The sequence below is a fragment of the Centrocercus urophasianus genome, unplaced genomic scaffold, assembly GCF_019232065.1.
Source record: "Centrocercus urophasianus isolate 14NV4802_14NV808 unplaced genomic scaffold, USGS_Curo_1.0 seq_14, whole genome shotgun sequence".
Taxonomy (NCBI): Eukaryota; Metazoa; Chordata; class Aves; order Galliformes; family Phasianidae; genus Centrocercus; species Centrocercus urophasianus.
Genome location: NW_024884586.1, coordinates 43,104,802 through 43,129,937, shown reverse-complemented (window position 1 = coordinate 43,129,937; position 25,136 = coordinate 43,104,802). Strand labels below are relative to the sequence as shown.

At 39.8% G+C, this 25,136-nt stretch overlaps 1 protein-coding gene across 3 annotated transcripts in view; it reads left to right on the top strand.

Moving 5' to 3' along the window:
• CDC42BPB (CDC42 binding protein kinase beta) overlaps positions 1-24,394 on the top strand; it is an 87,540-nt gene extending 63,146 nt beyond the window's left edge. Inside the window, exons 20-37 of one of the 3 annotated variants that reach the window (XM_042814673.1) lie at positions 60-154; positions 242-321; positions 2,941-3,030; positions 3,469-3,543; positions 3,936-4,041; positions 6,590-6,726; positions 7,277-7,416; positions 8,961-9,042; positions 11,973-12,189; positions 12,581-12,643; positions 15,171-15,767; positions 18,437-18,534; positions 18,645-18,729; positions 18,883-19,003; positions 19,097-19,214; positions 20,314-20,422; positions 20,508-20,578; positions 22,631-24,394. In XM_042814673.1, the coding sequence (XP_042670607.1) occupies positions 60-154; positions 242-321; positions 2,941-3,030; positions 3,469-3,543; positions 3,936-4,041; positions 6,590-6,726; positions 7,277-7,416; positions 8,961-9,042; positions 11,973-12,189; positions 12,581-12,643; positions 15,171-15,767; positions 18,437-18,534; positions 18,645-18,729; positions 18,883-19,003; positions 19,097-19,214; positions 20,314-20,422; positions 20,508-20,578; positions 22,631-22,762 (2,416 nt within the window). In that variant the 3' untranslated portion in view covers positions 22,763-24,394. Of the gene's footprint in view, positions 1-59; positions 155-241; positions 322-2,940; positions 3,031-3,453; positions 3,544-3,935; positions 4,042-6,589; positions 6,727-7,276; positions 7,417-8,960; positions 9,043-11,972; positions 12,190-12,580; positions 12,644-15,170; positions 15,768-18,436; positions 18,535-18,644; positions 18,730-18,882; positions 19,004-19,096; positions 19,215-20,313; positions 20,423-20,507; positions 20,579-22,630 lie in introns of all 3 variants that reach the window. The other 2 variants (XM_042814672.1, XM_042814674.1) reach the window with 2 other exon arrangements.
• Positions 24,395-25,136: the final 742 nt, after the last annotated feature.

Genomic DNA, 25,136 nt, shown 5'->3' with positions numbered 1-25,136 from the left:
AGGCATTCCTGACTTGGAAATACCTACAACTGTGTTTTGATCTTATTTTGTTACATTAGTAAATTAAAGGAATCTGAAGCAAAGAACAGAGAATTGTTGGAAGAGATGGAAGGCTTAAGGAGAAAACTGGAAGAAAAATACAGGACAGATCCAGGTAATTGAAGTTGCTGCGTTTTAACAGAGTTCTAATGCAGCGTTTGATACTGCATTGTAGCTAAGGCTATTCTGTTTTGGGTTTTAGGTCTCAAACTTCCAGACTTTCAGGATTCCATTTTTGAATATTTCAACACCTCTCCTCTTGCACGTGATCTGACATTCAGAGTGAGTTATTACATAAACTAACAATGAAGATGTGACAGCTGAGTTGTATTTTTATTATCTAAAAGTAACGCTTGGGCCGGCCCTATATAACAAATTTATATCTGGTTTGTTAGACAAGTTAGTGTGTCGTAGAATTGAATGACCAGCAGACGTCAGATTAATTGGCATTTTGAAGAGAAGCTGCCACCTTTAGGAAATACTCCCATAAGCTTACATTACATAGTCTTCATTCTATTTTCTGTAAGTCACTCTCAAGCCTTTGGCTGAATGCTGTACATTCAGATTGTTTTAGAAAGGCTGGCGCAGCTTATTACAAATAAGGGATTGAATACTTTGGAGTTGGAAGATGCTAGTTTACATTTTAAAAAAAACACATGTATTCACACAGTTCAAAGAGTGCTTAAACAGATATATAAAGTTGTTGGCTCCAGATCTTCATGGGGTGGTCAGAGTAGAAGGGACTGGGAAGAGAATCAGAGGACCCACAGATGATGATACTGTAAGTTCATTGTGACACACCCTCTGATCCTTAGAAAACTAATCATACACATAGCAGCTCCAAGTGGGCATTTTGCTTAGAAAAAACTGTGCATTCCCCAAGGAAGCAGCTGTTAAATGCAACACAGAATCACATCTCCTTACTTTATGAACTCCTGATCCTTGAAGATTTGAGGGTTTTTTTTTTTGTTTTTGCAAAACACATTGCCAGTTCAGGATAAAGCTACGAGCTGGAACTGGAAAGAATGACTGTTATGTTTATGGAGCTGAGGTTAAAACCTAATTAGTCTGGTGAGATAATATATGTGAAATTTGTACGCTTTCTGTCATTTTTCAAATTCTTACTGGTGCCAAAAAGAAAGCTCATGGACATGCTGTGATATTTGCATGTGTGTACTTTGTGTCTGTGCTGTTCTCGGTTAGAAAATGTCCAAGCTGGCTTTCCTGCTTAAGCAGCGAGATGAGCTACGTGGATGAGGTGAAGAGAGAAACATTACTTACATACACTACAATCTAGATAGCTTTTATCTACCAACTTTGATGTTGCTTTATAAATCACCAAACACACTTAAAATAGTAATGTGGAGCATCAAGGCGGTAACTACAAAAGATCCAGTCTACAGATCCAGCAATAAATGCATACTCACTGATTGAATGCAAGTGGCATTTTTTGATGAATTGCATTAAAATTCCTGATACAGTACTTAGTAACTTCCACTAACAGTTTTTTTCACATGTATATTTAAGGATCATCTATGTAATCTGCTCTAGGTTAGTTTAGTTTGAATGAATATCATTGGGCCACATAAAACATTTTATTTAGCTAGCCTGCTGGTTTTCCATCTGAAGTTTTTCTGTGGGTGATAAGTGATCATTTTTATCCCTCATATCTGTTACAACAAAGGATTCTGTTTCTTCTTCGTCTACATCTTCTCTGCTAGCCTTTTGGGAAGAAGTAAGTCCTTGCTAGTAGTTTTGTCTCCTTATTTTGTTGTGACCTGTCATAGTAAAAATGGCCTTCTAAAACTAGATGTTGCTTCCTTAGCATCTCTATAATTTAATCCACTAAATAGAGCTAGTTTAGTTTTCTTATAATACATTTTTACAGGCTTATTATTTTAGATTTTGACTGTCTATATGGCTAAAGCTGAATCACGCCTAGCATTTTTAAATTGTTCATATTGCATAATGGTATAATTTGATCTTCGGTGGCCCAGCCCTGCGAATCAATTCATAACAAAAAAAATAACAAATACCCGAATCTATTTAGTGAACTAACTGAATTTGAGTGATCTTTCTGTTGAAACTAGCTGGGAAGTGAGTGATTCATTACTCATTGCCTTTAGTGCTAATTACATCATTTAGGTGAAGTCTAATCTGATGTTTGTTCATCGTGATTTCCATGATGTCCTCAGAGAACAGTAATACAGCACCCTGCTTCCACACCCAGATTCTTTAGCTCTGGAATTGTAGCATACTTCCCCCTTGTGCTGGCAATTAGTAGTTGCTAATGTAAGTGTGAAACTGAGAGCTTCTAGCAGGTGCTAGCTTTAAATTTTATTGAAACGTAGAACAGTGTGATAAGACAATGTGATTATTTTTAATTATCGAAGTGGAAATAGGATGAGTAATCATCTTCTAAAAAACTGCTTAGTTTTAAAAACCTTGTGTAGTATTACTTAAAAGAATTTTTCTTGTGGTGGCTGCTGTGTGCTAGAAAAATCTTAGTGTAGCATAAGCTACCATGAGAAATGAGCTGTTTTATGGATTACTGCTAAGCTTCTCAGACATCATTCCATACCTGCCTGCAAGAGAATCAACACAGTCTTTCTGGGAAAAGCAGATTGTTAGAGTATTTATGCTGCCTACTACTGGGTTTTGCATATCTTAGTGCTTCCAGCTTTACAGCTTTTCCATCAGGTGGCAGGGTTTGTTTTGAGGAAGGACTTTTTAAGAGTATAAAATTGTTAGATGCATGCATACAGAAATGAACAAAGTTTCTCATTTATTTTTGCAGTGAGCTGTTCGTTGTAGCTACTTTGAACTTCCATTCTGTTGGCCTAGGGACAGTTCATCATGTCTGTGGTATCTAATCTAACATGTTTGCTGTCACTTTTGCAGACTGGCTCCATTAGCGAGCAGGAAACACAGGGTCCCAAATCAGAAGTTTCACCATCTACTTCAGTTGTAACTGCAGAGCAGCAACAAGAAGTAAGGGAACCATTATTCTACTCTGAAGAGTAATGCAGTGGAAAGTCTCTCTGTCTTGTTCATTATCAGTATATATTGCAACTTTTGTATGAAAAGGCAAGATTGAATGTTGCTTATGTGTAACATGGCAGTGTTAATTGCATCTGCTTTGAGAATAGTTGCAAATGCGAAACTTTTTTGCTGGCTCTGTGTATGTTGATGTACCTCATTTTTGTATGTTTTCTGTACTGCTGCTTGCTTGTTAGTGTGCAGGCTTTCCTGTGAGTGCTTTAGAACACAATCTGTTTCTACTAAATCAGAATTGCAGTGTTTCTGACAAATTTTTGATAATTTTCAAAAAAGAAAAAAAAAAACAGAAAACAATAAGCTTTGCCACCCCAACCTTAAAACAAATTCTTGAACCCGCGTTTTGCTCAATTACAGTTTTTTGTGATTCAGGAACCAATTCGGCTTCAGAGGATGCCTGCTGCTCCTTCCCCCACCATTCAGTCCATTTCTCTAGCTGTACCAAAGGTAGGGGGACTGTGCTAACCATATTCTGAACTAAGGAAGAATTACCATTTGTTAATTAGCCATCTGTGTTTGTCCTGTTTGGGTTTGTCATGTGTTGTTTCTTTGTTAGGTCTCTGTTTTTATTCAGGTATTACCAAATGCAAGTTGATGGGCTTTGATTTGTCAAAAGGGATGGCAGAATAAATAGAGGATTTGGCTCGAATGTCTTCTACGATTTGAACTAAAAAACGTTACTGTTATCTTGCAGCACCTCTTACAAGATGCAGTTACTTAAAAGCTCAGATTTCATAACACACACTGATGTATTGGAAGGGGAGGGGGAATGGGCACGCTTTCATTTTATAAGTTGAAAAGTTGTTTTCTTTTGTTTATCCTGAATGTATCTTTTACAGCCTAAAGCTCACCAGCTCAATATCAAGTCATTTACAAGCCCTACTCAGTGCAGTCATTGCACCTCACTTATGGTGGGATTGGTTCGACAAGGTTATGCCTGTGATGGTGAGTCACTCAGACTTTCTGCTTTTTTCTGCAAGTTGACCCCTTTGTCCCCCCCCAAAATTATCTGAAAACACTAATGTATTTTAAAGCAATTATTTCCTTGGGAAGGGAGTGAAAGAGAGAGGAGTAGCTACCACTGAATGCTTCTCCTTTTCTTTCTTTTGTATCAGCATCAGACTTTTAAATTCAAAGAACACATTAGACCATTACACAGAATCACAGAATGGCCCAGGTTGGAAGGGACTTCAAGAATCATGAATCTCCAACTCCCCCTGCCACATGCAGGGCCACCACCATTTAATACTAGACCAGGCTGCCCAGGGCCTATTCCAGCACCTCACCACTCTCTTTGTGAAGAACTTCCCCCTGACATCCAACCTAAATCTTCCCTCCCTCAACTTAACACCATTTCTCCTTGTCCTGCTGTACTGTTGCTACCATTAGTGCTGTTATATATAGTGTGAGTTGAGCGCAGGCCAGATGTGTTTTCTGTCTGTATAAGTGAAGCAAAAAAGACACTGATAGCATACAAATCTTAATATAAATCCTGTGTTTTGGGAAGAGTATGCACTAATCTTTTTTTTGCTTATAGCCTGCCTTGCTGTCAATTGAGCCTATTTAAAATGCTTTCTGTGATGCATGTATACCACTGAGTTCCATGTTTGAGTATTTGGAGATAATTTTATTTGAAAATACTTCTCTTGTGTTGCGTGCAAGTCGGTGAGACATATCAAGTCAGTGAGTGTTCCACACATCTTTTCAAAATACTACAGTGTAGTTTTATTGTATTTCTTTGCCCAGCTTAGTTTTTGCTCTGACACCCTCTCCACACCTCCAGCATCGCACTAAGATGGCATCATCTGCCCTTCAGGGCTTCTTTCCTGACAGGTCTTCCAATGATTCTTCTTCCCCAAGAGCATCTACAGTTCTGCTAGCTCTTGCCCTGGGGCACACTTTTGTCTCCTGCTGGCAGTTCAGAATTCTTGTTTTGCATCTCTTCCTGCCAGTTTTAAACTGTCTTTCCTCCCCTCCACACCCCTTAGTATCAGCATCTCTTCTTTTTGCATGTGAGCAGGGCATCATTAGTACAGTGTTTGCCTCTTCTGCTCCAAGTCTTGATAGCTACAGAAAAAAACTGGAATCACTTTGACATAAGAATAGAGATGACTCCAGTAGAACAAAACTTTTGCTATGTTCCACCCCCAATCACTTGCTTTTCCCAATTCTTTCTCTTTTCTAATGCTGGAGGCTTTAGTAAAATATAGCTGTACTTTCAGAGGCCTGTGGAACTGGCCCTGTACTGCACCTAATGTACCTTGATTTGCACAGTCCCACCAATTATGGTGCCTTCTGAGTGAGCTGAATGCATTATCTGGTCATGAGCAACACCTGCAATGCTTTGTGTGCATGATTTGCACACAAGCCAGCAGGCTGCCCTGGGCTACCCACTCTCCTGCGTGTTCCCAATGGCATTGTGAGGTAGAGGTTTGTAGGCCAGTCTGTAGTTCTAGCAGAAGTGTGCTGCTCCTATCTACCATATGTTCCTGGGCTTCTTTGACCCTTCCTAATTACAGGACTAGATGTGCACAAAGTATCTGACAAATGTCTGCATCTGAGAATATGGTGAGGAAGAAGCATGACAGTGCCATGTCTCTGTCCTCCTTCCTGTACCTAGAGGTAGGAACACAGTGGCAAACAAGACTAAATCTACAGAAAGATCTGGCCCCTAAACTGTGGGTCAGGTACCTCTCCATAACGTGTTGATTCACTCTGCAGTTCTGGAAGTCTGTCTTAAGTGAAATGTCATGCATTCTGTGCTTTTTAAATGTAGTGCTTCTTTATGAAGTACTCAATAGACAGGAGACCATTGTCTCTTGCTGGCGCAGCACAAAGTGGAGTGAATGGTAAGAAAGAATGTAGTGATCAGTATAGCATATGTTTGCTCCTTACTTTAGCTCTGAAATACATTTATGCCCTTTTCACATCATCCTCAGTTTCGGCTGTTGTCCCTTGGTTTCTGCTTTGTTACACCTTCAAGTCTACTGCCTATGCTTGTTGCTTTTAGCCTTTCTGTTTTTTGGAGTTTTAGTTTTACTTGATTTTTGCAACATTAGACTCTCTTGCATACTAACATCAAATTGAACACCTGTTATCTTTATCTTGTTTCCTACCCAATCATTTGTATTCTTCCTTTATTAATACACATTCTCTCCTGTAGTTGAGTTGGTTGCTGCTTAGCAGTACCAGGACTGACAATATCCCTTTCCTTCTGGAAAATACTTTTATAAGCAGCATTGAGATGTGAAGTCACTTCCTGCCTTTTATGGAAATCATGGATTGAAAACCGAAAAGAAAAGCACTTTGGAGAGTCTTTTGCACATCTAAGTGTGCTCACTCCTTTAGCATGGCGAACTCTTGTTATGTTTGACTGGCAATTTCACTGTAGTTAATCAATTTTCTTCTTGTAAGGGTAGATAAACTGCATTGATCTCCTGTTACGATTCACTCATGCACATGTTTCACTGTGGATTTTCTCTTTTGTATTTAGTGTGTTCGTTTGCATGCCATGTTTCCTGCAAGGACAGCGCTCCTCAGGTCTGCCCTATTCCACCTGAGCAAGCCAAAAGGCCTCTTGGTGTGGATGTGCAAAGAGGAATAGGAACTGCCTATAAAGGTTATGTCAAGGTAATAGTCGTTTGTTCTTGGACAAGAGAACAGCAGCACGTTTTACTTACAGCTGTGCAGCTAAATTGTGCTAAAGCCATAAGACTTTAGGTGACATCTGTATAACTTATTTAACGTTAGTTGCTTTAGATGTAGAAGAAAGGTTGTTTTTTCTGCAAGAGCCAAAGGTTAGTAGCTAAAATTTTAGTAGGTGCTAAGAGAGAAAAAAAAAAAAAGGAAAAAAAATCCAATGCATTCCATTAAAGAAGAATTTCTGTCATAGTTGATGCAAACATATAGAAGGTAAACTGCCTGACCACTTTGGCATTTGCGTATTACACAGGCCACACTGTTTATCCTAAAGCTACTTAATATACTTATTATGCTGTAACAGAGAATATAAGAGCTTAAGGAAGGATAAATGTTTGCTCAATTACTGGATTTTCACTCCATTTTAAAGAGCATGTAAATTGTGTTGTAATCCATTGATTATAGTTTATCTAAATGTCCCTGCTTTCTGTGTCTGCTGCATGTGCTTACATTTAATAAACAATTAGTTACTTCTACACAGGTTCCAAAGCCCACAGGAGTCAAGAAAGGGTGGCAGAGAGCCTATGCAGTTGTCTGTGACTGTAAACTTTTCTTATATGATGTGCCTGAAGGAAAATCCACCCAGCCTGGAGTTGTTGCAAGTCAAGTCCTGGATCTTAGGTTTGTGTCACTATGATAGAGGAGAAATCCTCTGTTTTTTGTTTTTTTTCCCCACTAACAAGAGTACTTAAATATGCAAGAAACTTCTGGATCATAAAAAGTCTGCTTTGAAGAAGACTTTATTTTCTGAGTATAGATGTCAGCTAAGTTTAGACTGAAAGAAGTGGCTCAAAAACAGTGAGTCACTTGAGTGACTTCTGAGAAGGCACAAGTATCAGAGTATTAGCATGCTTCTTCCTAGAATTGCATATGCCCAAATGGAAAACAAGTGTTCTTGGTGGATGGGTTCTTCTGCTGCGTGCCCACCTGAACAGTGAGTCAGATTGTCACACAGTCAGTGATTCCAGGAAAGTTAGGAAGACTGAAGCAGCCTTCAGATAAGCACCAGCTAATTGACCATGCTGATGCCTCTGACTCTGCCTTCTCACAGGAGTTATTTTTCCGTGGTGAGCCATTTGTGACACTGAACACAGTATGCAAAAGTTCTGAGACTTGCATTCATCAGAGTAACAAAAAAGTTTTAAAATTTGAATTTACAGAAATATCAACTGTAGTAACTTAGAATGTTACAACACAGTGTTGAATATTAAGTTTGCATTCCCAAGCATGTTGATTTATATGTTTTCTCAGACAGTAGTACCGTGGGATTACATCAGTACTGCTGCTCTGCTCTCACATTTATTCTCTGAGTATCATCAATGTCAGTTCTCTGACATGCTGGCAGCAGAAGTGCAGATCTATTGAAAATAGCAGCATTCTCATCAGTACATTGCTTGAAGCAACTTAGCCAGATATTATACTGACTGTAGTATGCCTTATCTGCTTATTGTAGCTGCCTCTTTGAGTCTGTCTTCTGAAGACTCTTAGATGTTTTAACAGAAGCTAGCTAGCACAGCTGTGAATTCTAGCATAGGCGAGTTTAGTGGCATTAGTGTCATCTTTGCACTAAAATTGGCAATTATGATGATCAACTTGGTCAAAATGCAGTTTAAAAAGGCTTGTGTGGACAAGCCCTCTGGGGTGGAGCGTCCTGAAATGCAAAAGTTGTTCCAATGTCTGTTTATTTTTCTGTAATAGAGAATAAAATCTAGCTGTTTTGAAAACCCTTATTTGAATCCCACAAACTATAATTATGTTGCCAAGAGCTTTTTATGTGATTTTTCTTTTTTTCCAAAGGCCCCTCTCATGCTACACTTTGAGGTATGAATTATTCATTTCTAATGTGTCTGCTGGGCTGGAAGAGCAATATTCTTGCTGCTAATTGTAGAATAGGCGTGGCTGGTAAAAGCAAAACTACACAAAGCCAGCCCACTTAACTTCAGGTGTACTTAGTTACACATATGAACGCTGTAGAACCATAATTAAAGCTTGTGAGTTGTTTAGGTAAAGGGGAGTCATAGCGTAACAAACAAGTGATCCCAGTTGTGACCTCTGTGCAGTGTTAAGAGATTGCAGCCTATTGAAATCAGTGTGATATCAGTTAGATTTTGCTCAGTATGGTTGTGTGTGCATATATGTGATTCTCTTGTTCTCTTTTTTGCTAGAGATGAAGATTTTTCTGTGAGCTCTGTCCTAGCGCCAGATGTAATACACGCAACTCGTAAAGACATCCCTTGTATATTCAGGGTATGGCTATCAACTTACTGTTAAAGATAATACAAATTGAACACTGGTATTCTGTTTTCATAGTGAAGTATTTCATCCACGTTTAATGTTTATTAAACTATGCAAATTCTGTTTTCCCTGAATGCAAAAGTATAAGAAGTGTAGAAATGTGTTGAAACATGTATAAAACCAATATGATATTCCTCCTACTGAATTAAAAAGAATGAAGTTCTCTTCCTTTTGGTGCTTCCTTGCATATTAAATTGCCATTTTTTTTTTTCTTTTTACTTTGAACTCAATTCCTTAAGTGTATTTTTGTATCCTCTTCCATTGGCATTACTGGATCCTGTTCTTCTCTTCTTGGTTTTGGAGCGCTCTAGCTTTGAGAATTGATGCTGTAACAAATTAGACTGAAGCTGGATTTTACTCGCTGATTTTGATTTACCGTATGTTGTCTTAAGTAAAAAAGTACATTAGAAACTTATTTCCTCAATTTCAAACATCACTATAGTAGGAATTGTGGAAACAAGATGAAGTAATTAGCTTAGTTATGAATTCATCTCTGCCGTTCTACCTGAATGCTGTGTTTAGTTTTAAATAAGAGAAAACCTTCCTAGATTTTCTGTGAATTATGTGGAATTTTAAAATGTAGGGAAGTGTCTGTTAATAGCCAACATCTATAATTCTTTGCATTTCAATACAGAAACTCTCACTGTTTTCAGCGTCCTCTGAACCTCAGTCATTTGGATCAAATCAGTGGAACATGGAAGCCAAAGAGCTGCGAGTCATGTGCAGTGCCACTGACTTGGTGCTGTAGAGTTTTATTTAGATAACATCTTGGCTAGTTGAGTTCTACATTCATTTTGCTTTTCTGCTTTTTTTGTTGTTGTTGAAATAGTTTCTACCTTACATTTTCGTCCTTTAGTTCACTACTACCTTCTTTTTCCTCTTACTAAATTGTATTTTATTTATTCACATCTGCCTTCTGTCTTCCACACTGAGGAGGTTTGGTTGCTTCATTTAAGAAAAAGGCATCTACACAGTTTAGCTTGCTTGACTTTCTGCTTTTGTCAAGTAGTCCCAGTATTGAAATACTTGTGTGGATGACAGAATGCCTTGTGTTTAATCAGCTTATCCCCCATATTTAAGAAATTTGATGAATTAACTAAAACTCTGGTATGTGGGGCTCTTTAGATATCCTTTTGACAGGGGCCAGAGAAGATGCTGGTCCACCTTTTTTTTTCTTAGTTCTTCAAAAGGGGAGTCCCTGTAACTGGAAGCCAGTGATATAGAATCATAGAATCCTTAAATTTGGAAGGGACCTTTAAAGACTGTCTAGTTCAACTCCCCTGCAATGAACAAGGACATGCATAGCTAGATCAAGCTGCCCAGGGCCTGATTCAGCCTTGCCTTGGAAGTCTCCAGGGATAGGGCATCAAAAAAAACCAAACACTAGGTAACCTTTTCCAGTGCCTCATCACCCTCACTGCAAACATCCTCTCCTGCAAGAGCAGCAGTTTTTGTAGCTTCATTTGATTCACCTTGAACATCATCTCCTAGATCTGCACGTTACTGACATAATGTTATAGAATAGCCTATACAAAACAGTTAAGGTGGTTACTTCACATCATTTGTATAGAATATGGCATCTTTCTTTTGTGTGTTATTTCACACAACACGTGATGATATTGTGATGTACCAGAAGGAGATTTTTATTTCTTTTGGATTGTCTATTACCAGAAAGCAACGCCGAGATGATGCTAAACTCCAAAATATTTCCACCTCTGATTCCCCATGAAATTGAGAAAGAAATGCTCAAACTCCAACCATCTCTTTTTTTTTTTTTCTTAACCTTTTGCTGCTTTTTTTTCTGTCTAACTGTTGTTATTCTGCCAGCCTGCTGTAAAGGCTGATACTGACTGTTGTGCTATGACAGAAGACACAGTTCTCATGATCTCTCAGTTCCCACAGTCTCTTCGTAAGGGGTGCAAAACTAACATTGAGATGTTAGACATGAGGAAGAACTTTTTCTCTTACAGAGTGGTCAGGCACTGCAATGGCTGCCCAGGGAGGTGGTGGAGTTGCTGTCCCTGGCAGTGTTCAAGAGGCGTCTGGTTGAGGAGCTATGAGATGTGGTTTAGTGCTTGTGGTAGCAATGGTAGTGGAAGGATAGTTGAACTAGATGATCTTGCAGGTTGTTTCCAACCTTGCAGTTCTATGATTCCGTGACTGAGTTCCTGGAAAGTTCCTGGATGGTTCTGTTATTCAGAACGTGTTCTGGTCAGAGACCTATAGGATGATTTCCCTGAAATTTAATTGAAGCTGTTTTGATTTTTGTTCAGTATTTCATTTACAGAAGATTGTTTTCTTTCAGGCCTTTAATGCAGATACAATTTGCACTTCTCTCCAGACAAGTATTTTAAAAATTAGCAAACTCAGAATCTAGAACAGCAATAATAGCAATGCCATTGGGTTTAAAATGCCTCTGATACTGAAAGCACGTGTTTCATTATCAGTAAGTTATTAGAAATCGATGGGGGAGACTGGACAAATTATTGCATGCATCTAAAATTCCATTTCAGAGCAGGAAGGAGCCTTTGCTTGCATGCATGGATTCATGTGGGAAAGGAATGTAGGATTCCTTGCCCATATTTTAGGATTCAGAATGATTAAGCAAGACTGAGTGTTTTTAAACAAAACCGCTGAAGCTTGTGCATTTTTGTCGAAGTGCTGTGGCCATATTAGGCATGTGCTGCATTGCTTACCACTTAGGTATGTTGTGGCATTTTATGTTCACAGTTCTGGGAAGCATTTAATACTGACAAAGTGGCCACTTCCTAAGTCAGAGTAGTATTGACAAAGTAATCAGCTCATTTATGGATAACAATAAAATATTGTCAAAAAGGATTCTTACTACTGTTACTAATTTTATTTTCTCTGTCTCTTAAAAGGTGACAGCTTCTCTCTTAGGTTTGCCTTCAAAGTCTTGTTCTCTTCTGATCCTGACCGAAAATGAGAATGAGAAGAGAAAGTGGGTTGGAATTCTAGAAGGGTTGCAGTCTATCCTGCACAAAAACAGACTGAAAAACCAGGTTGTGCATATTCCACAAGAAGCCTATGACAGTACACTGCCTCTTATTAAAGCGAGTTTAGCTGCTGCTATCGTAGGTATGTTTGTTTTTATAATTGTGTGAGAGTTGCTGAAGCTTTTAGGTGGGCTTCTCTAATAAGAATGCTGATGCTTTGAATTCCTCAGATGAATATCTCAATAGGAAGGCATGGGGAAGAGTGCTAATCTTACCCTGGTTATTCGGATTTCTCCATCCTCTTGGGGTAAATAGTGATTGCTGAGCAGACTGTTTGAGCAATACAGCATATATACATTGTACAGCATGCTTTTGACAAGCTACATAAACTAAAGCAAAATTGATTTACTGTTGAAAATCTTTGTCCAGAAATGTTTCCAGCTGCTCAAAGAAAACAGTCTCTTTTAAAGATATGATAAAATATAGATATACTAATAGCCTTTTTTTTTTTTTTTTTTCCCTTCCTGGTTTAGATCGAGATAGAATAGCAATTGGTTCAGAAGAAGGGCTGTATGTGATAGAAGTGACCCGTGACGGTAAGTTAGGCCATAATGAATGCAGTTATTATGTACAGAACAGTGAGCTCCATAACTTTCAGTGCTGTTTTAATATAGGTTATACAACAGCCCTTCAAGTACAGTAAGTATCAAAAGCATTCATTTAATTGACGAGAATGAAAAATGAATGTGAGATATAAACACTAATTTGTTCATTATCATTATATTCAGTTGACTGGCTGAAATTAAAGGGACAGTTTACTGGGCATACTCTGACACATTCTCACCTTAACTTTGTTCCCACAGTAGACAGCCAAACGCTTCAGTAATCAGAGCACACACAGCAGCAGTTGAAGCACAGTGAATTATCAGGCACTTATTAAATAGAATTTGAACTAAGTGAGAGAAATTTGGCATGGAAACTTGTGTAACATGCACTATCAGAGGACTGAAACCGGCTCTAATTAGAAATCAGGCAGCAACAAAAAAGTGTTTAGAAGACTTTGCCCGTTAAAGCCATTGTGTACAGTTTTCTGTTTCTTACAGCTGGTAGAAATTTGACAGCCACTCATATTATGTGACTGATGGTGGCCAAAGTAAATGACTTGTCTGCCTTTCCATTATTTCTTTACCCCCATGACCTAATGCTTCCTTCCAAACCGGCTCTTTTCCTTCCCCTTTTTGATACACTCTACCCTCTTCTTTGAGAAAAGTGAGACTGCTTCAGCCTGTTCTTTCCCACGACTTGCCATGTCCATTCCAGAAGTTCATCCAGAACAGCTTTCTGGTGTCTTAGTAAAGTGAATAAATAAATATAGTGACATACCTCTCTAACACTGAATTATCTGTCGTCTCAGATAAGAAATAAAGGAAGCATTTTCCCCTCTAGGCTTATATCCTGGTCACAAACACAGACAAGTGACGCAGACATGTCTTGGTATGGTAGAGAAAGCGTAGAGGCCAAAAGGCTTACTAGCAGATATGAGAACAAGGACAGTTAGGGGCTAAACCAGTAAAACACGTCTGTTTAATTTTGCAGTGCAGTTTCTTGAAATCTGGTACTCCATGATGTCTTACAGCAGTATAAAATAAACTATTGGAGTCAAACTGAATTAATAAAATTTATATTTCTAATGAGCACTGCGAATTTAAAAGCAAAAGAATCTACAGCTATATATCCTGTTCCAAATTGCCATTGGAAACATTAGTCGTTTATTTCCCTTTGATTTCAAAAGCAGCCAAACCTACCATGTGAAAAACGTGCTTGTTTGTAACTGATGAAGCACTCTAAATTCAGATGATATTCTAAATCCTTACTTTTGTGGCATAGGAATTTAACATCTTCGGCTGTCTGGTAGGATTGTTTGTGAGGCAAAAAGCAAACTGCTACTGCTTCCTCTTGTTTAAAATAGGCCATTGCCCAATTCTAGGAGAAACTACTTTGTATGTAAAGACATCAGATATTTGAAATTCTTTTTCGCAGTAATGAATGCCATTCCTTTGAGTAAAATTCCAGTGGTCACCATTCTTTAAGTACTTAGATATAAACATAACTTCAGATGCAAGTAATTCCAGAGATTCCAGGATAGCTTCTTGCGCACGATGTATTTCATTTAAAGGTCATTTCTTACAGAAGCAAGAACCACATCGCAGTGCCACGTATAAGCGTGAAAACAAATCATCAGTTTTGGTTTTAAGTTAAAATATGTTTTCCATAAGTTTTCTGTGGCCAATTCCTGTGTGTAATGATATTTTCGTACGTAATAATCTCTGTCATTTTAAGGCAATTGTAATTGTCAGTGTTAATGAACTGGCAGCTGCTTACATGAAAGATCCTTGCCAGAACAAGTTGTGCCCAAGCCTGTCAGATGCTGCTAGCTCAATATTGAGATCTTCAAACAGTGAAGTCTCCCCAGTTTCTATAGATAACCTAAATAGTCTGTAGTGTGAAATAGCTTTTCCTAACGTGTGTATTAAACCTTTCCTGCTCCAGTTTAAGCTAATTCCTGCTTCCCCTTCACCCAGTGTGCACAATATTTTTTGCCTTTCCCTATAGGTATTTAACGTCCACTGGCTGTAGGGCTCTTGTATTTGCATATGGCATTTGCCAACACTAACAGCATTCTGTATCTTTAGTTCTTAGCATTAAATACTTTACATTTCTTCTCTTTCTGTTCTGCTAATTCAGTGTTACTCCACTAGTATACTCAAAATACTGATGTTTTTCCTGAGTGTGGGGCCAGTTTCAGAAGGTACATGGTGTTACAGTGAGTAGGTAGTACGGATATTAGTTTTTGGTTTTTTTTTTTCTGAATTTACCCTAAAGGTTAAGCAACCTTATCCTGCAATGCCATGAAGCTTTATCTCAATAAAAAGAGTTACAGGAATGCTTTGTTTCACTGTTCTGAGAATTAATAACAGAGCATCTAACATATAATAAGTGTTGTTTGTTATCTGTATGCGTCTGTGTTTAGATCTATTTTTGGACATCAGTATATAGCTCTGCTTTGTTTCCAGGCCTTGCAGGTTTATTGTTTGACTTAGGCAGCTCTTGTTTCCTTTGCAGTGATCGTCCGTGCTGCTGACTGTAAGAAGGTGTACCAGATCGAGCTTGCTCCCAAAGAGAAAATCATCATCCTCATCTGTGGCCGGAACCATCACGTTCACCTTTTCCCTTGGGCCTCTCTGGACGGATCAGAAGGAAGCTTTGACATTAAGCTTGCAGAAACTAAAGGCTGCCAATTGATTACAACTGGAACGCTAAAGAAGAGTTCTGCGACTTGTTTGTTTGTAGCTGTTAAACGGCAGGTTTTTTGCTATGAAATTCATAGAACTAAACCTTTCCACAAAAAATTCAGTGAAATTCAGGCTCCAGGAACTGTTCAGTGGATGACAGTGTTCAAGGACAAGCTCTGTGTTGGCTACCAGTCTGGGTTCTCTCTGTTGACCATCCAGGGAGATGGACAATCTATAAACCTGGTAAATCCTAATGACCCCTCACTTATGTTCCTCTCACAGCAGTCTTTTGATGCCCTTTGTGCTGTGGAGCTCAGTAATGAGGAATACCTGCTTTGCTTCAGCCATATGGGAGTATACGTCGATTCGCAAGGTCGAAGGTCACGCATGCAGGAACTAATGTGGCCTGCAACTCCTGTTGCCTGTAGTATGTATATGTTTTTCTGTTGCCATATCCCTGTTGCTGCTTTACTTGTCTAAAAATAATCAGCATGTATTCTATTTTGCTTCGGTTTGTCTTTCAGTGCCAACAGTTTAAGTTTTGTTAACAGGATGCATATCCTGACAGTAGTTTTGGACTTGGCGATCTCATGGGCTGAGATCCTGGACGCTGCAAGAAAAATGCTTTGTTTTGTTCTGGGACGCAGAATAACTGACAGTGGAATCATAGAATCATAGAATTGCTCAGGTTGGAAAAGACCTTAAAGATCAAGTCCAAAGACAACCTAACCGTACTACCCAGACTCTAGCAACCCTGTGCTAAATCATGTCCCTGTGCACCGCATCCAAATGGTTTCTAACCCCATTCAGGAATGATGAATGCAAAATGTCTTGTACAGAGCAATCCTGGATGCAGGGCAGTACAAGAACTCTGGAGTAGTCCTCAATGCAGGAAATTCTGCATAGGTCTCAGCTCCTCTAGAGAACCTAAAAGTTTGGTTGTCTTTGGATTATCTTCTGTGTCCTGTGTTCAAAGCACAGTAGGAAGTTGGAGACTAAATGTAACTGCTACTCTGAAGGTTCATAAGGGTAACAAAATAAGTAGAAATATTGCTTGTGGCAGCTGGTTGCAGTTTTCTCCTTTTTGTTGTATTTTGAAGGAGAGAATTTCCAAAAAGAATAGAAACAGGTAAAGGATATCTTTTCATCTGCTGTCCTTTTCAGGAGCTCTGGTTTATCAGCTGGTTAGGAGAGAAGCACACGTGGAACATTTTTCAGTAGTCAGAGGCAGTTCATGATAAAACTCAGATTTCTATTTGGAGCTCAAATAGCAATTAAAGTGTTTCAGATGATTGAAGGCAAGAAATATCTTTTTGTTTAAATAGTACACAGAGCAGGTCGGTGCTCATTGGTTTGATCAGGCCAGACCCTAATGGCAGTTTGTTTAACTTTAATTGTCTCAAACTGAGATTGTTTGCTTGCTTTCCTCTGACCTAGTTCTGTACAGAAGTCCGAGGAAAAGGTACAAGGAAACAATGTTGTTGCAAATTTACTTTAAAGCACCATTAGCCAAAGCTAATGTTTCCTTTTCCTTTATCAGCTTTACAGTTCTCTGTATTTCAGCTGACTAGACGTGCTAGTTAATTGTTCTGTCTGTTATTATTAGAAGCTGGTCTTACTGTAAACTATTTTATAGCTCTCTAATATGTGCAGTTTGTTTTATTTTTTTAGAATAGTAGACAAAGGAAACTGGATTACTTCCTTTTCCATCAGCCTTGTCTTCCTTCCCAGACCTGATGTGATGGTGGCTGGTTTTTTATTCTTTATGAATTGTCTCATCAGGAGACCATCAAAGTGAAAACAGCTCTTTCCCTGTGGTAGCTTTTGCTGTAGCACAGGAGGTTTTAGGATTTGGTGGATAATATGGGTTATAGGAGACTCCAAGGTCAGTGCAAGCACAGTCTGCTCCATTCTTTTGGGCAGCCAGTTGAGTGTTGGATGTGAACTGAAGGGGCTTAGGCAGCGTGGGGCTGTTACCTGCAGTGTGCTCAGAGCCTGCTCAGCACTGGGAGCCACATTGTGGGCAAGGCCAGTGCAGGTGGGGCCAGGTCTCTGGACCTGGTGAGCTCTGCCTGGGCTGCAAGCTGTGCCACACAGGAGCTCAGTGTTCCTGACTGGTGTTCTGTGCTCTCCCTTTATTTGTACATCCAAGCCAACCCCATAAAATCAACAGCTGACCATTAAGTTCCTTCTGGGATACATATATATGGTAGCTGTCCAAGGATTTCTGTGAATGAGCACAAAAAACAGCACCAAAACACTGTTTCAGTTCTTGTAAAGAGTGTCCTGTTGGGTTATTTTCCTTTTGCTCATTGAAGCAGCTCCCAGACTATCTTTTCTCTACTAAATGCGATAAATTTCTAGTAACTTGTTCTTTACATCAGGACACAGACTTTGTGTGAGTAGTAGCACGCTGATATGAAGCTGTAGCGATCTCTAGTTTTTGTTAGACCTGAAATAAGCTCGTCTGCAGGTGCCCTTTATGTTTTAAAAAAGGTTTAAAAGACGAAATGGATTGTGAGTCTTAACCATTGTGACATTTTGGTGTTAACCCGATGAAAGCAACCCATACGTGAATATCTAAAGCTAGATAATTGTTAGCAAGAAAGGAAGGAAATTCAGAATAGAACTGCATCGTGACTTCGTGACCCACCTCACAGATGGTGACCCTCTTTTCCCCTGCATGCAGCAGATGTGTGGGTAGTTTGTTGCTTCCGAAATGAAGTAATCTGCATCTGTAGAAAAGCGAGCTTCAAGCGCGTCGCTTGATTCCTACCAAGTGCCAAATTAGTGTGCATCTGCAAACTTCAGATGGCATTTTGCAATTTCATGAAATCATCATTCAAAGCTTAGAAGTACTGGCAGGGTCAGAGGTAAATCTTTCTGTGATGCTGGCAGCTGTCATTAGCAAGTCTGTTATGGCAAAAAAATGTCTGTTTGAAAGTGGGCCTGGGAAAAAGGTTGATGTTTTAAAATGTAGCTTACGTGTAGAGTAAGGTAGAGAACTTGTTACTGCTAAAATTTGCTTAAATATACATCAGGTACGGACCTCTGAAGCCACATGAGGGTCTTCTCTTTGTTCTTACATCTATGCAGGTTGCAATTCTTCATACGTAACAGTGTACAGTGAATATGGTGTTGATGTATTTGATGTTAACACTATGGAATGGGTCCAGACTATTGGCCTGCGAAGGGTAAGTACTTTTCTTTGAATATAGAACTTAATTGGTTTAATTCCAAGGGAGGTGTTCCTTCCCAGTGTATGCTAAGCTTCAGTTGATTTCTGCCTCCCTCTTGAAAACAGATCAGACCATTAAACATGGATGGCACGCTGAACCTCCTTAACTGTGAGCCACCAAGACTAATATATTTCAAGAACAAGTTTGCAGGTGAGTATTGAGCAAGGGGAGAAATGGGAAAATGATACCAAGCCGCCTGAATAATTTTAAGTGATGTTACCTTTGCATGAGATGGAACTTGTGTTGGATAATTTCGGGTCAGCATGACTCTTAAGTATACAAATTTGCATTGTTATATTACAGTTGGAGCTGTCCTCAGTGTACCAGAAACATCTGACAATAGCAAAAAGCAAATGCTTCGAACGAGGAGCAAAAGAAGATTTGTATTTAAGGTTCCCGAGGAAGAGCGAATACAGCAGAGACGGTGAGAATGAAGTTCTTTTTTTGTAACTGGTTCTACATGATGACGTGCAAAGATTGGGAATGCTGATAGTAAAATTCACTCTGCTTTCTTCAGGGAAATGCTCAGAGATCCAGAGCTAAGGTCAAAGATGATTTCTAACCCAACAAATTTCAACCACGTGGCTCACATGGGACCAGGAGATGGAATGCAGGTTCTCATGGACCTCCCGCTGGTAAAAATACATTTGGAAGGGAGGGAGATGTATGTGCACGTGCAATTGCTCAGGAAAAAGAAAACATGAGAATTTACTGTGTAGGATTCAAATACTATCTAAGTACCAAATTTTTCTTCTAGACATTTTGAGAAAGGTGAATCTTCCTTATTTATGTGCAGTGGCTCTAAATCCTCTGCACGGAAATACTATTTGCTGGCTTAAGAAGGAGACACTGAAAGAAGTAGATATCATTGCTGGGAGCTTGTTAGTAGTTATGTAAATAATCAGTCTCTCCTCCTTCCTTTTTCTTGTTTGTCACCTTAAAATAACAGAATGAATTTCCTTCCCTCTCGTCCTCTCTGCATTCTGATCTGATCCCACCTCCTGCAGGCTTGGAGCATGTCTTTCACAAGCTCTGTGTCCACTGAAATCCTTTTCCCGAGTGACCATTCCTCACTGCAAGGCTCCCCTCTGCTTTCTTCCTCTTCCTGTTCCTCCTCTGCTTCCTTAGCAAGGGTAGGAGTAGCTGTGTGCTGTCAGAAATATAAATGGTGTGCTTGTGCCATTCGGACAACTGCAAAGGAAAAAAAAAAAGGGCGGGGGGGAATGAATGCTTTGGAAGATAACTAAAGCACTGTGAGTCTGCAGCATTATTTTTTTTGTTTGCATTTAACATATACAGCAGTGTGAGCTATTTAATAGCTAAATCTCCAAGAGCAAGGTGCAGAGGTACACTTCTGAGGCTGTGTCCCTTCCATTTTATAGCTGCTGGTCAGGATTTTTCTCGTCCTTTGCTAGCTTCTGTAAGGATAATGTATTCATCCTTTCAGCAGGAGGAGGAAGGAAGCAGAGCTATTGGCACAGTCACTGCCCCTTCATAGAGGGTTTGCTGGCTGACAGGTTCCAATGGCTGCAATGGGGCTTAGTTCTTTCTCTGTCTTTCTCAGGGTTTGTGTCTGTTACTGAAAATATGTGGATGTGGTCAAGTAAGTTCAGAGTTTTTCTACCAACACCGAGTTGTAATAGCATCAAAAGCACGGCAGAATTTTCACGAGTAACAACCTCTAGTTGGATAGCTTCTGTTGCTGGCTAACAAAGTGTTTCATTTCAACTGCAGAGCGTCTTACCTGCTGCACAGGATGAAAAACCATGTCCATCTACAGCTAACCTCTCACGGCAGCAACAGCAGCAGAGAAGCAAAACCTATATTTCATGGCCCTCATCAAGTAAGGCTGGGAGCAGGCTTTTCAGTTCTAAGGTGTTGTTTGTGGCTTCAAAAAGAGATGTAAAGCTGCTGTTTTTCCATCTCAGGTGGCAGTGATGTGGGGGGAGCCATGCCTTCCCGAAGTATGTCCGATCCTGACCAGGAGTTTGACAAAGAGGTAAAGATGCTGTTGCTAAATGGAGACTGACAACATCCTGTCGCTGTAGACTGTTTTCTTCTTCCAGTACATTAACTATCTTGGAAAATACTTCATAAAGGCTGCATTCTTTGTGGAGATATTTTCTTTCTGCAGATGTTTTCTCTAGCACTAACACAATCTGATTGTATGTTGGATACACCAGTGCTGAAGCAAGGCTGAGAATCTTTTTATAGTGATATTTTAAGACATATTGTGTCCTGGATTAAGCTTTGTAGATGAGGCAATTTTGTCTAATTGATGAAATGTCCTCAAAGCTCCAAGAAATGTTCTCTGGGCTATTAGCATAGAAGAGCAAAGAAGTGCTACTTAGTTAAATAGTTTTCTGTGCTGCCTTAAGGAAAACTTTTCGTCTTGTAACTTGAAAAGGAATAAAATTTTAAAATGTGTAAAGCTGTTTTTAGCAAATGTCAAATTACGTGCCAGTAGTCACTAGTCTGAAAGTGTCTGCAGAAGAGTGGTGTCCCTGAATTCAAGGAGATTATATGATAGATTTATTTGTCACCCCTTGATTTGCTATGGGTGTCACTTCTTGCAAGCTTTGTTGAAATGCCACCTGTGTGAGATAAGCATTAGGAAGTTTTGCTGAGAGACAAACTCTTAGATGAAGGCATTTGTTTTTATTTTTAATGCTTTTTAGTCTCCCGATTTTTAGCAGCCCTATTTAACATCCTGGATTCAGAGAGGTGGCTACCTTGCTTTTTCCAGAAGCCAGACCTCTGAAGGATGCCAAGTCAGTGTTTGTCTCGAGTTCTGATCACAGCCATTCTCAGACTTCCTGTGTCACCTCACTGAGAGAATGCTTATCACCATTAAAAGAAGCATGTAACGTGGGACTCTAACTGTAGGCATTTCTAAAACTATCTTGATTTTTGAAAGGTGCTGATGATAGAGCATCTCAGTTGCCCGTTGTTCTGTAGCATCCTTCTCAAATTTGATTATGCTTCTTTCTCTACTTGCTGTCTGTAGGCAGGAGTAGTGGTAGGTTTTTATAACGTGTTCCTTTTTTGATAGATCTTGCAGTCTCTTGAGACATCTTAAATTTAATATGCAGTAGATTGTCACTTGGAGAAGAAGCATCTGATACCACCTTCTACTTATATACTTCTTTTCCTCATGTGGCTTATCGCTGCGTGATCCAGTTCATTTTGTTACAAAGGGTCTTGCGTTGTTTGAGCCATGCAAAGCCTGAAGAACAGCACCCTGGTAGGGTGTTACCTTTCAGTCCATTTACGAAACATGTATTTTCCCTTTCTTGAAAGTAACCAGCTGCCATAGTACCAGTGTTTTCTGTGCGCTATTTTGTAAGCTGTGAATCTGTGCAATGCTCACAGTTGTAGCTCACCAAAATAGTGGGAAACTTGCCAGCCATCCTGTTGAAGTGAGACCAGCCTGTGAAGGCAGATATCCAACAACCAGTGTAACGCTGGGGAAATAACTGGATAGACTGTCTCTGTTAGATATTGACGTAGGGCAGCTCCAGTAAGTGCGTTCTGTTTCTAGACCTCCGTCCCGCCTGGTACTTGGAGACCTCCACTCTTCTGTCAGGCACTGCACATGCTTGTCTTTCTTGCTGGCACTGTTTTGTAAACAGTTTGTGTGCTCGTTTCCTTCCTTCTCACCAAATTGAAGGTGATTTCACTGTAATTGTGTACATGTTTATATGGACAGATAAACCTACTCCTTGGCTATAAAAATGGCTTTAAAAGCTCAGGCTGGTGAATGCAGAGTAACAGTGAACAGATAGATGTGTTCTATCAAGGAGGCTTTGCATTGGCTGAAGTAGAGGAACCTGAGGTATAGCAATTTCCACACACTTTGCCATATTTCAGGTTATATCAGAAGAGCTGCACTAAGGCCTGTTAAAGATGATAAAAGGATTTGCATAGTGTTTAGCTATGCAATGAATCTAATATATGCTACGTGCTGCTCTCCTTTGAGTGCCTTGACAGCTTTCGAGTGCAAGAAATTGATCTTAAATAAGTGTAATTTTTTAATGTTTCTCGTTAACAGCCTGATTCAGACTCTACCAAACACTCTACTCCATCCAACAGCTCCAATCCCAGTGGTCCCCCGAGCCCCAACTCTCCTCATAGGAATCAGCTCACATTAGATGGACTGGACCAGTCGACCTGCGACGCGTAACACTACTGCTCACACCCGCCTGGCTTCGGTTACCTGCTGCTCCTCAGAGCACTCAGGAGCAGGACAAAGCTGTCTCGGATGCTAGTGCCAAGACTGACACCGAATCTCTAGTGTTGTACAAGAGTAATTATATATCCGGATTGTAGATACAAACTATTGAAATGAAGTAAATTCTTTACTTAATAGCAATTGAGCTTTTTATGCAGAATTGTTCACTGCTCGGTTACGGTCGATTCCTTTCTGCACAGCTGTGACACAGTTTTATTGCATAGGAGCATTTAAGGCCACCAGTAAATATTGTTATTCTTACACTGAAAAAGAAATAGAGAGAATACTGATAATGTTGCTACAATATCAGGAATATTATTTTTCTATAGAATGATGTAATATCTCATTAGCAGGAAATTCTTTTAGACACGATTTGGACCTCTGGATAGGAAATGCAAGCAGTCTAGTTACGTCCTCAGAAAAAATACACTTCTCCCTTTTTCCCGTAATGGTTTGTTTCCTAGATCTTAAGGAGAACGCGAGGAAGCTGTCGGTTGTTCCCAACATCAGTAGTATCACCAGGATGTCAAATAAAAGTTGGTTATAGTCTTGTGGCCTTTTAATTCATGTAGCCATTACATATTCAGCTGCGTAACAGTCTTTCTATCTTTCTACCAACTTTTTAGTCTTGTACATAGGACTGCTACCAGTTATCTTCTACCCACACCCCTCTTGTTAGTCCTCATTGATCCCAGTCATTAGTCAGGGCTTTTAAAATGTTGATAATTACTGCTGTGAGGAGAATTTTACTCGTAGTTCCTGCCTATCTCCTTCTGAGAAGTCATTTCTCCTGGGCTTTTTGGTGTAAGGACACACTACATGCTTAGCTGGCAGGCCTTCCTGTGGGCGCGTTGCCCTTGCAGGCTGCTGGAGCTAAGGGACTCTCACACTAAAACGTCATTCTGGTTTATTGGTTACCAAAGTGGAATGTGAAGGATGTGTAACTGGGGGTGCTGCTTTTCTCATTAAATGTATCCTCATCTGCATGAAGACCCCATGATTATTAATCAAGTATTGATCATGTAGAAAAATGCACAACACACTCCTGTATATTTTGCTATGGCCCACGTGCAGTGGTGATGTTTTGCGTGTATATTTAATCTCATGCTTCCATGTATTATACATTTAGTAATCAAAAGATTTGTGACCATGTTTCATTAAAAGCTTGTAATTAATTCAGTGGCTGGCATATCCAGTTTGTCATTGTCACACTAGTGTGCCTTCTGTGCCAATTTTATGACAGTTGGATGTCACTTATTTAAAATTTGGTTTAAATGGGCTAATGATATACCAATGGCTAATGTTCTTTTCTGAAACACTGTATAGGACGTGCACTTATCTTTAGTTAAAACTGAGTGTTCTAGTCAACATTTAATCCTGTTACGTTAAGTGTTGGACAGTACTTGCTCTTTTTCTCAGATTATTGATAAAGGGGCTCAGTTAGAGCTGGACACTACTGCTTTGGGGGTTTTCTGGTTTTTACTTTTTTAATGTAAGTCTAAGTCTTTGTAATTATTGAATTGTGAGAACATTTTTGAACAATTTACCTGTCAATAAAGCAGAAGAGGGAGGTTTTAAAGTTTATAGTCGTCTGTCTTGACATCTGGAAACAGTCCACCACTGACACGTGCTGTCGTCTTGTGGTAACTTCACTTTGTCCATGGAAGCTTTATGTAAACTGAAAAGTACCTTGAAGCTCCATACCTGAACACTACAAGAGCGGTGCATGTTTCTGCACGTAGAGATGGATGCACTGGAGCAGTGCGAGGCCTTTTGGTGAATTACAGCGCTGAAATGTGCCCTCAGATTGTACTCAAATAGCTCCTGCATCAAAGCAGGGGCACAGTTAATTCATCTCAAATGATTCGCATCCTTATGGCCAAGGCATCACACTGGCACTGCTGCCCAGAGAGCTGTGGGTGCCTCATCCCTGGAGGTGCTCAAGGGCAGGGTGATGGGGCCCCGGACAGCCTGAGCTGCTGGGTCATTTCCCTGCATTGAGGGAACTGGATGCTCTTTGAGATCCCTTCCAACCCAAACTCTTCTGTGCTTATGAGGAGGCTGCAGGATCTGTTTGGACATCTTGAGTGAGGCAAAATAAGAAACACTTCACGTGTTTTCGAAATAGAAAAAGTGCTAAAGAAGCACTGCAAACATTTCAAGGAGAGATGTGTGAATGGTGCCCCGCACGCAGCACTGAGGGTGACAGGAGGATCGAGGTCTGTGTGCCGGAAGCCTTCCGACAAGCATTCATGCTAATCAGCCTTTGACTTTTACAAAATGTTTCTCCCGCTCTCGAGTTGATTTTTCTCCTCACACTGAGGAC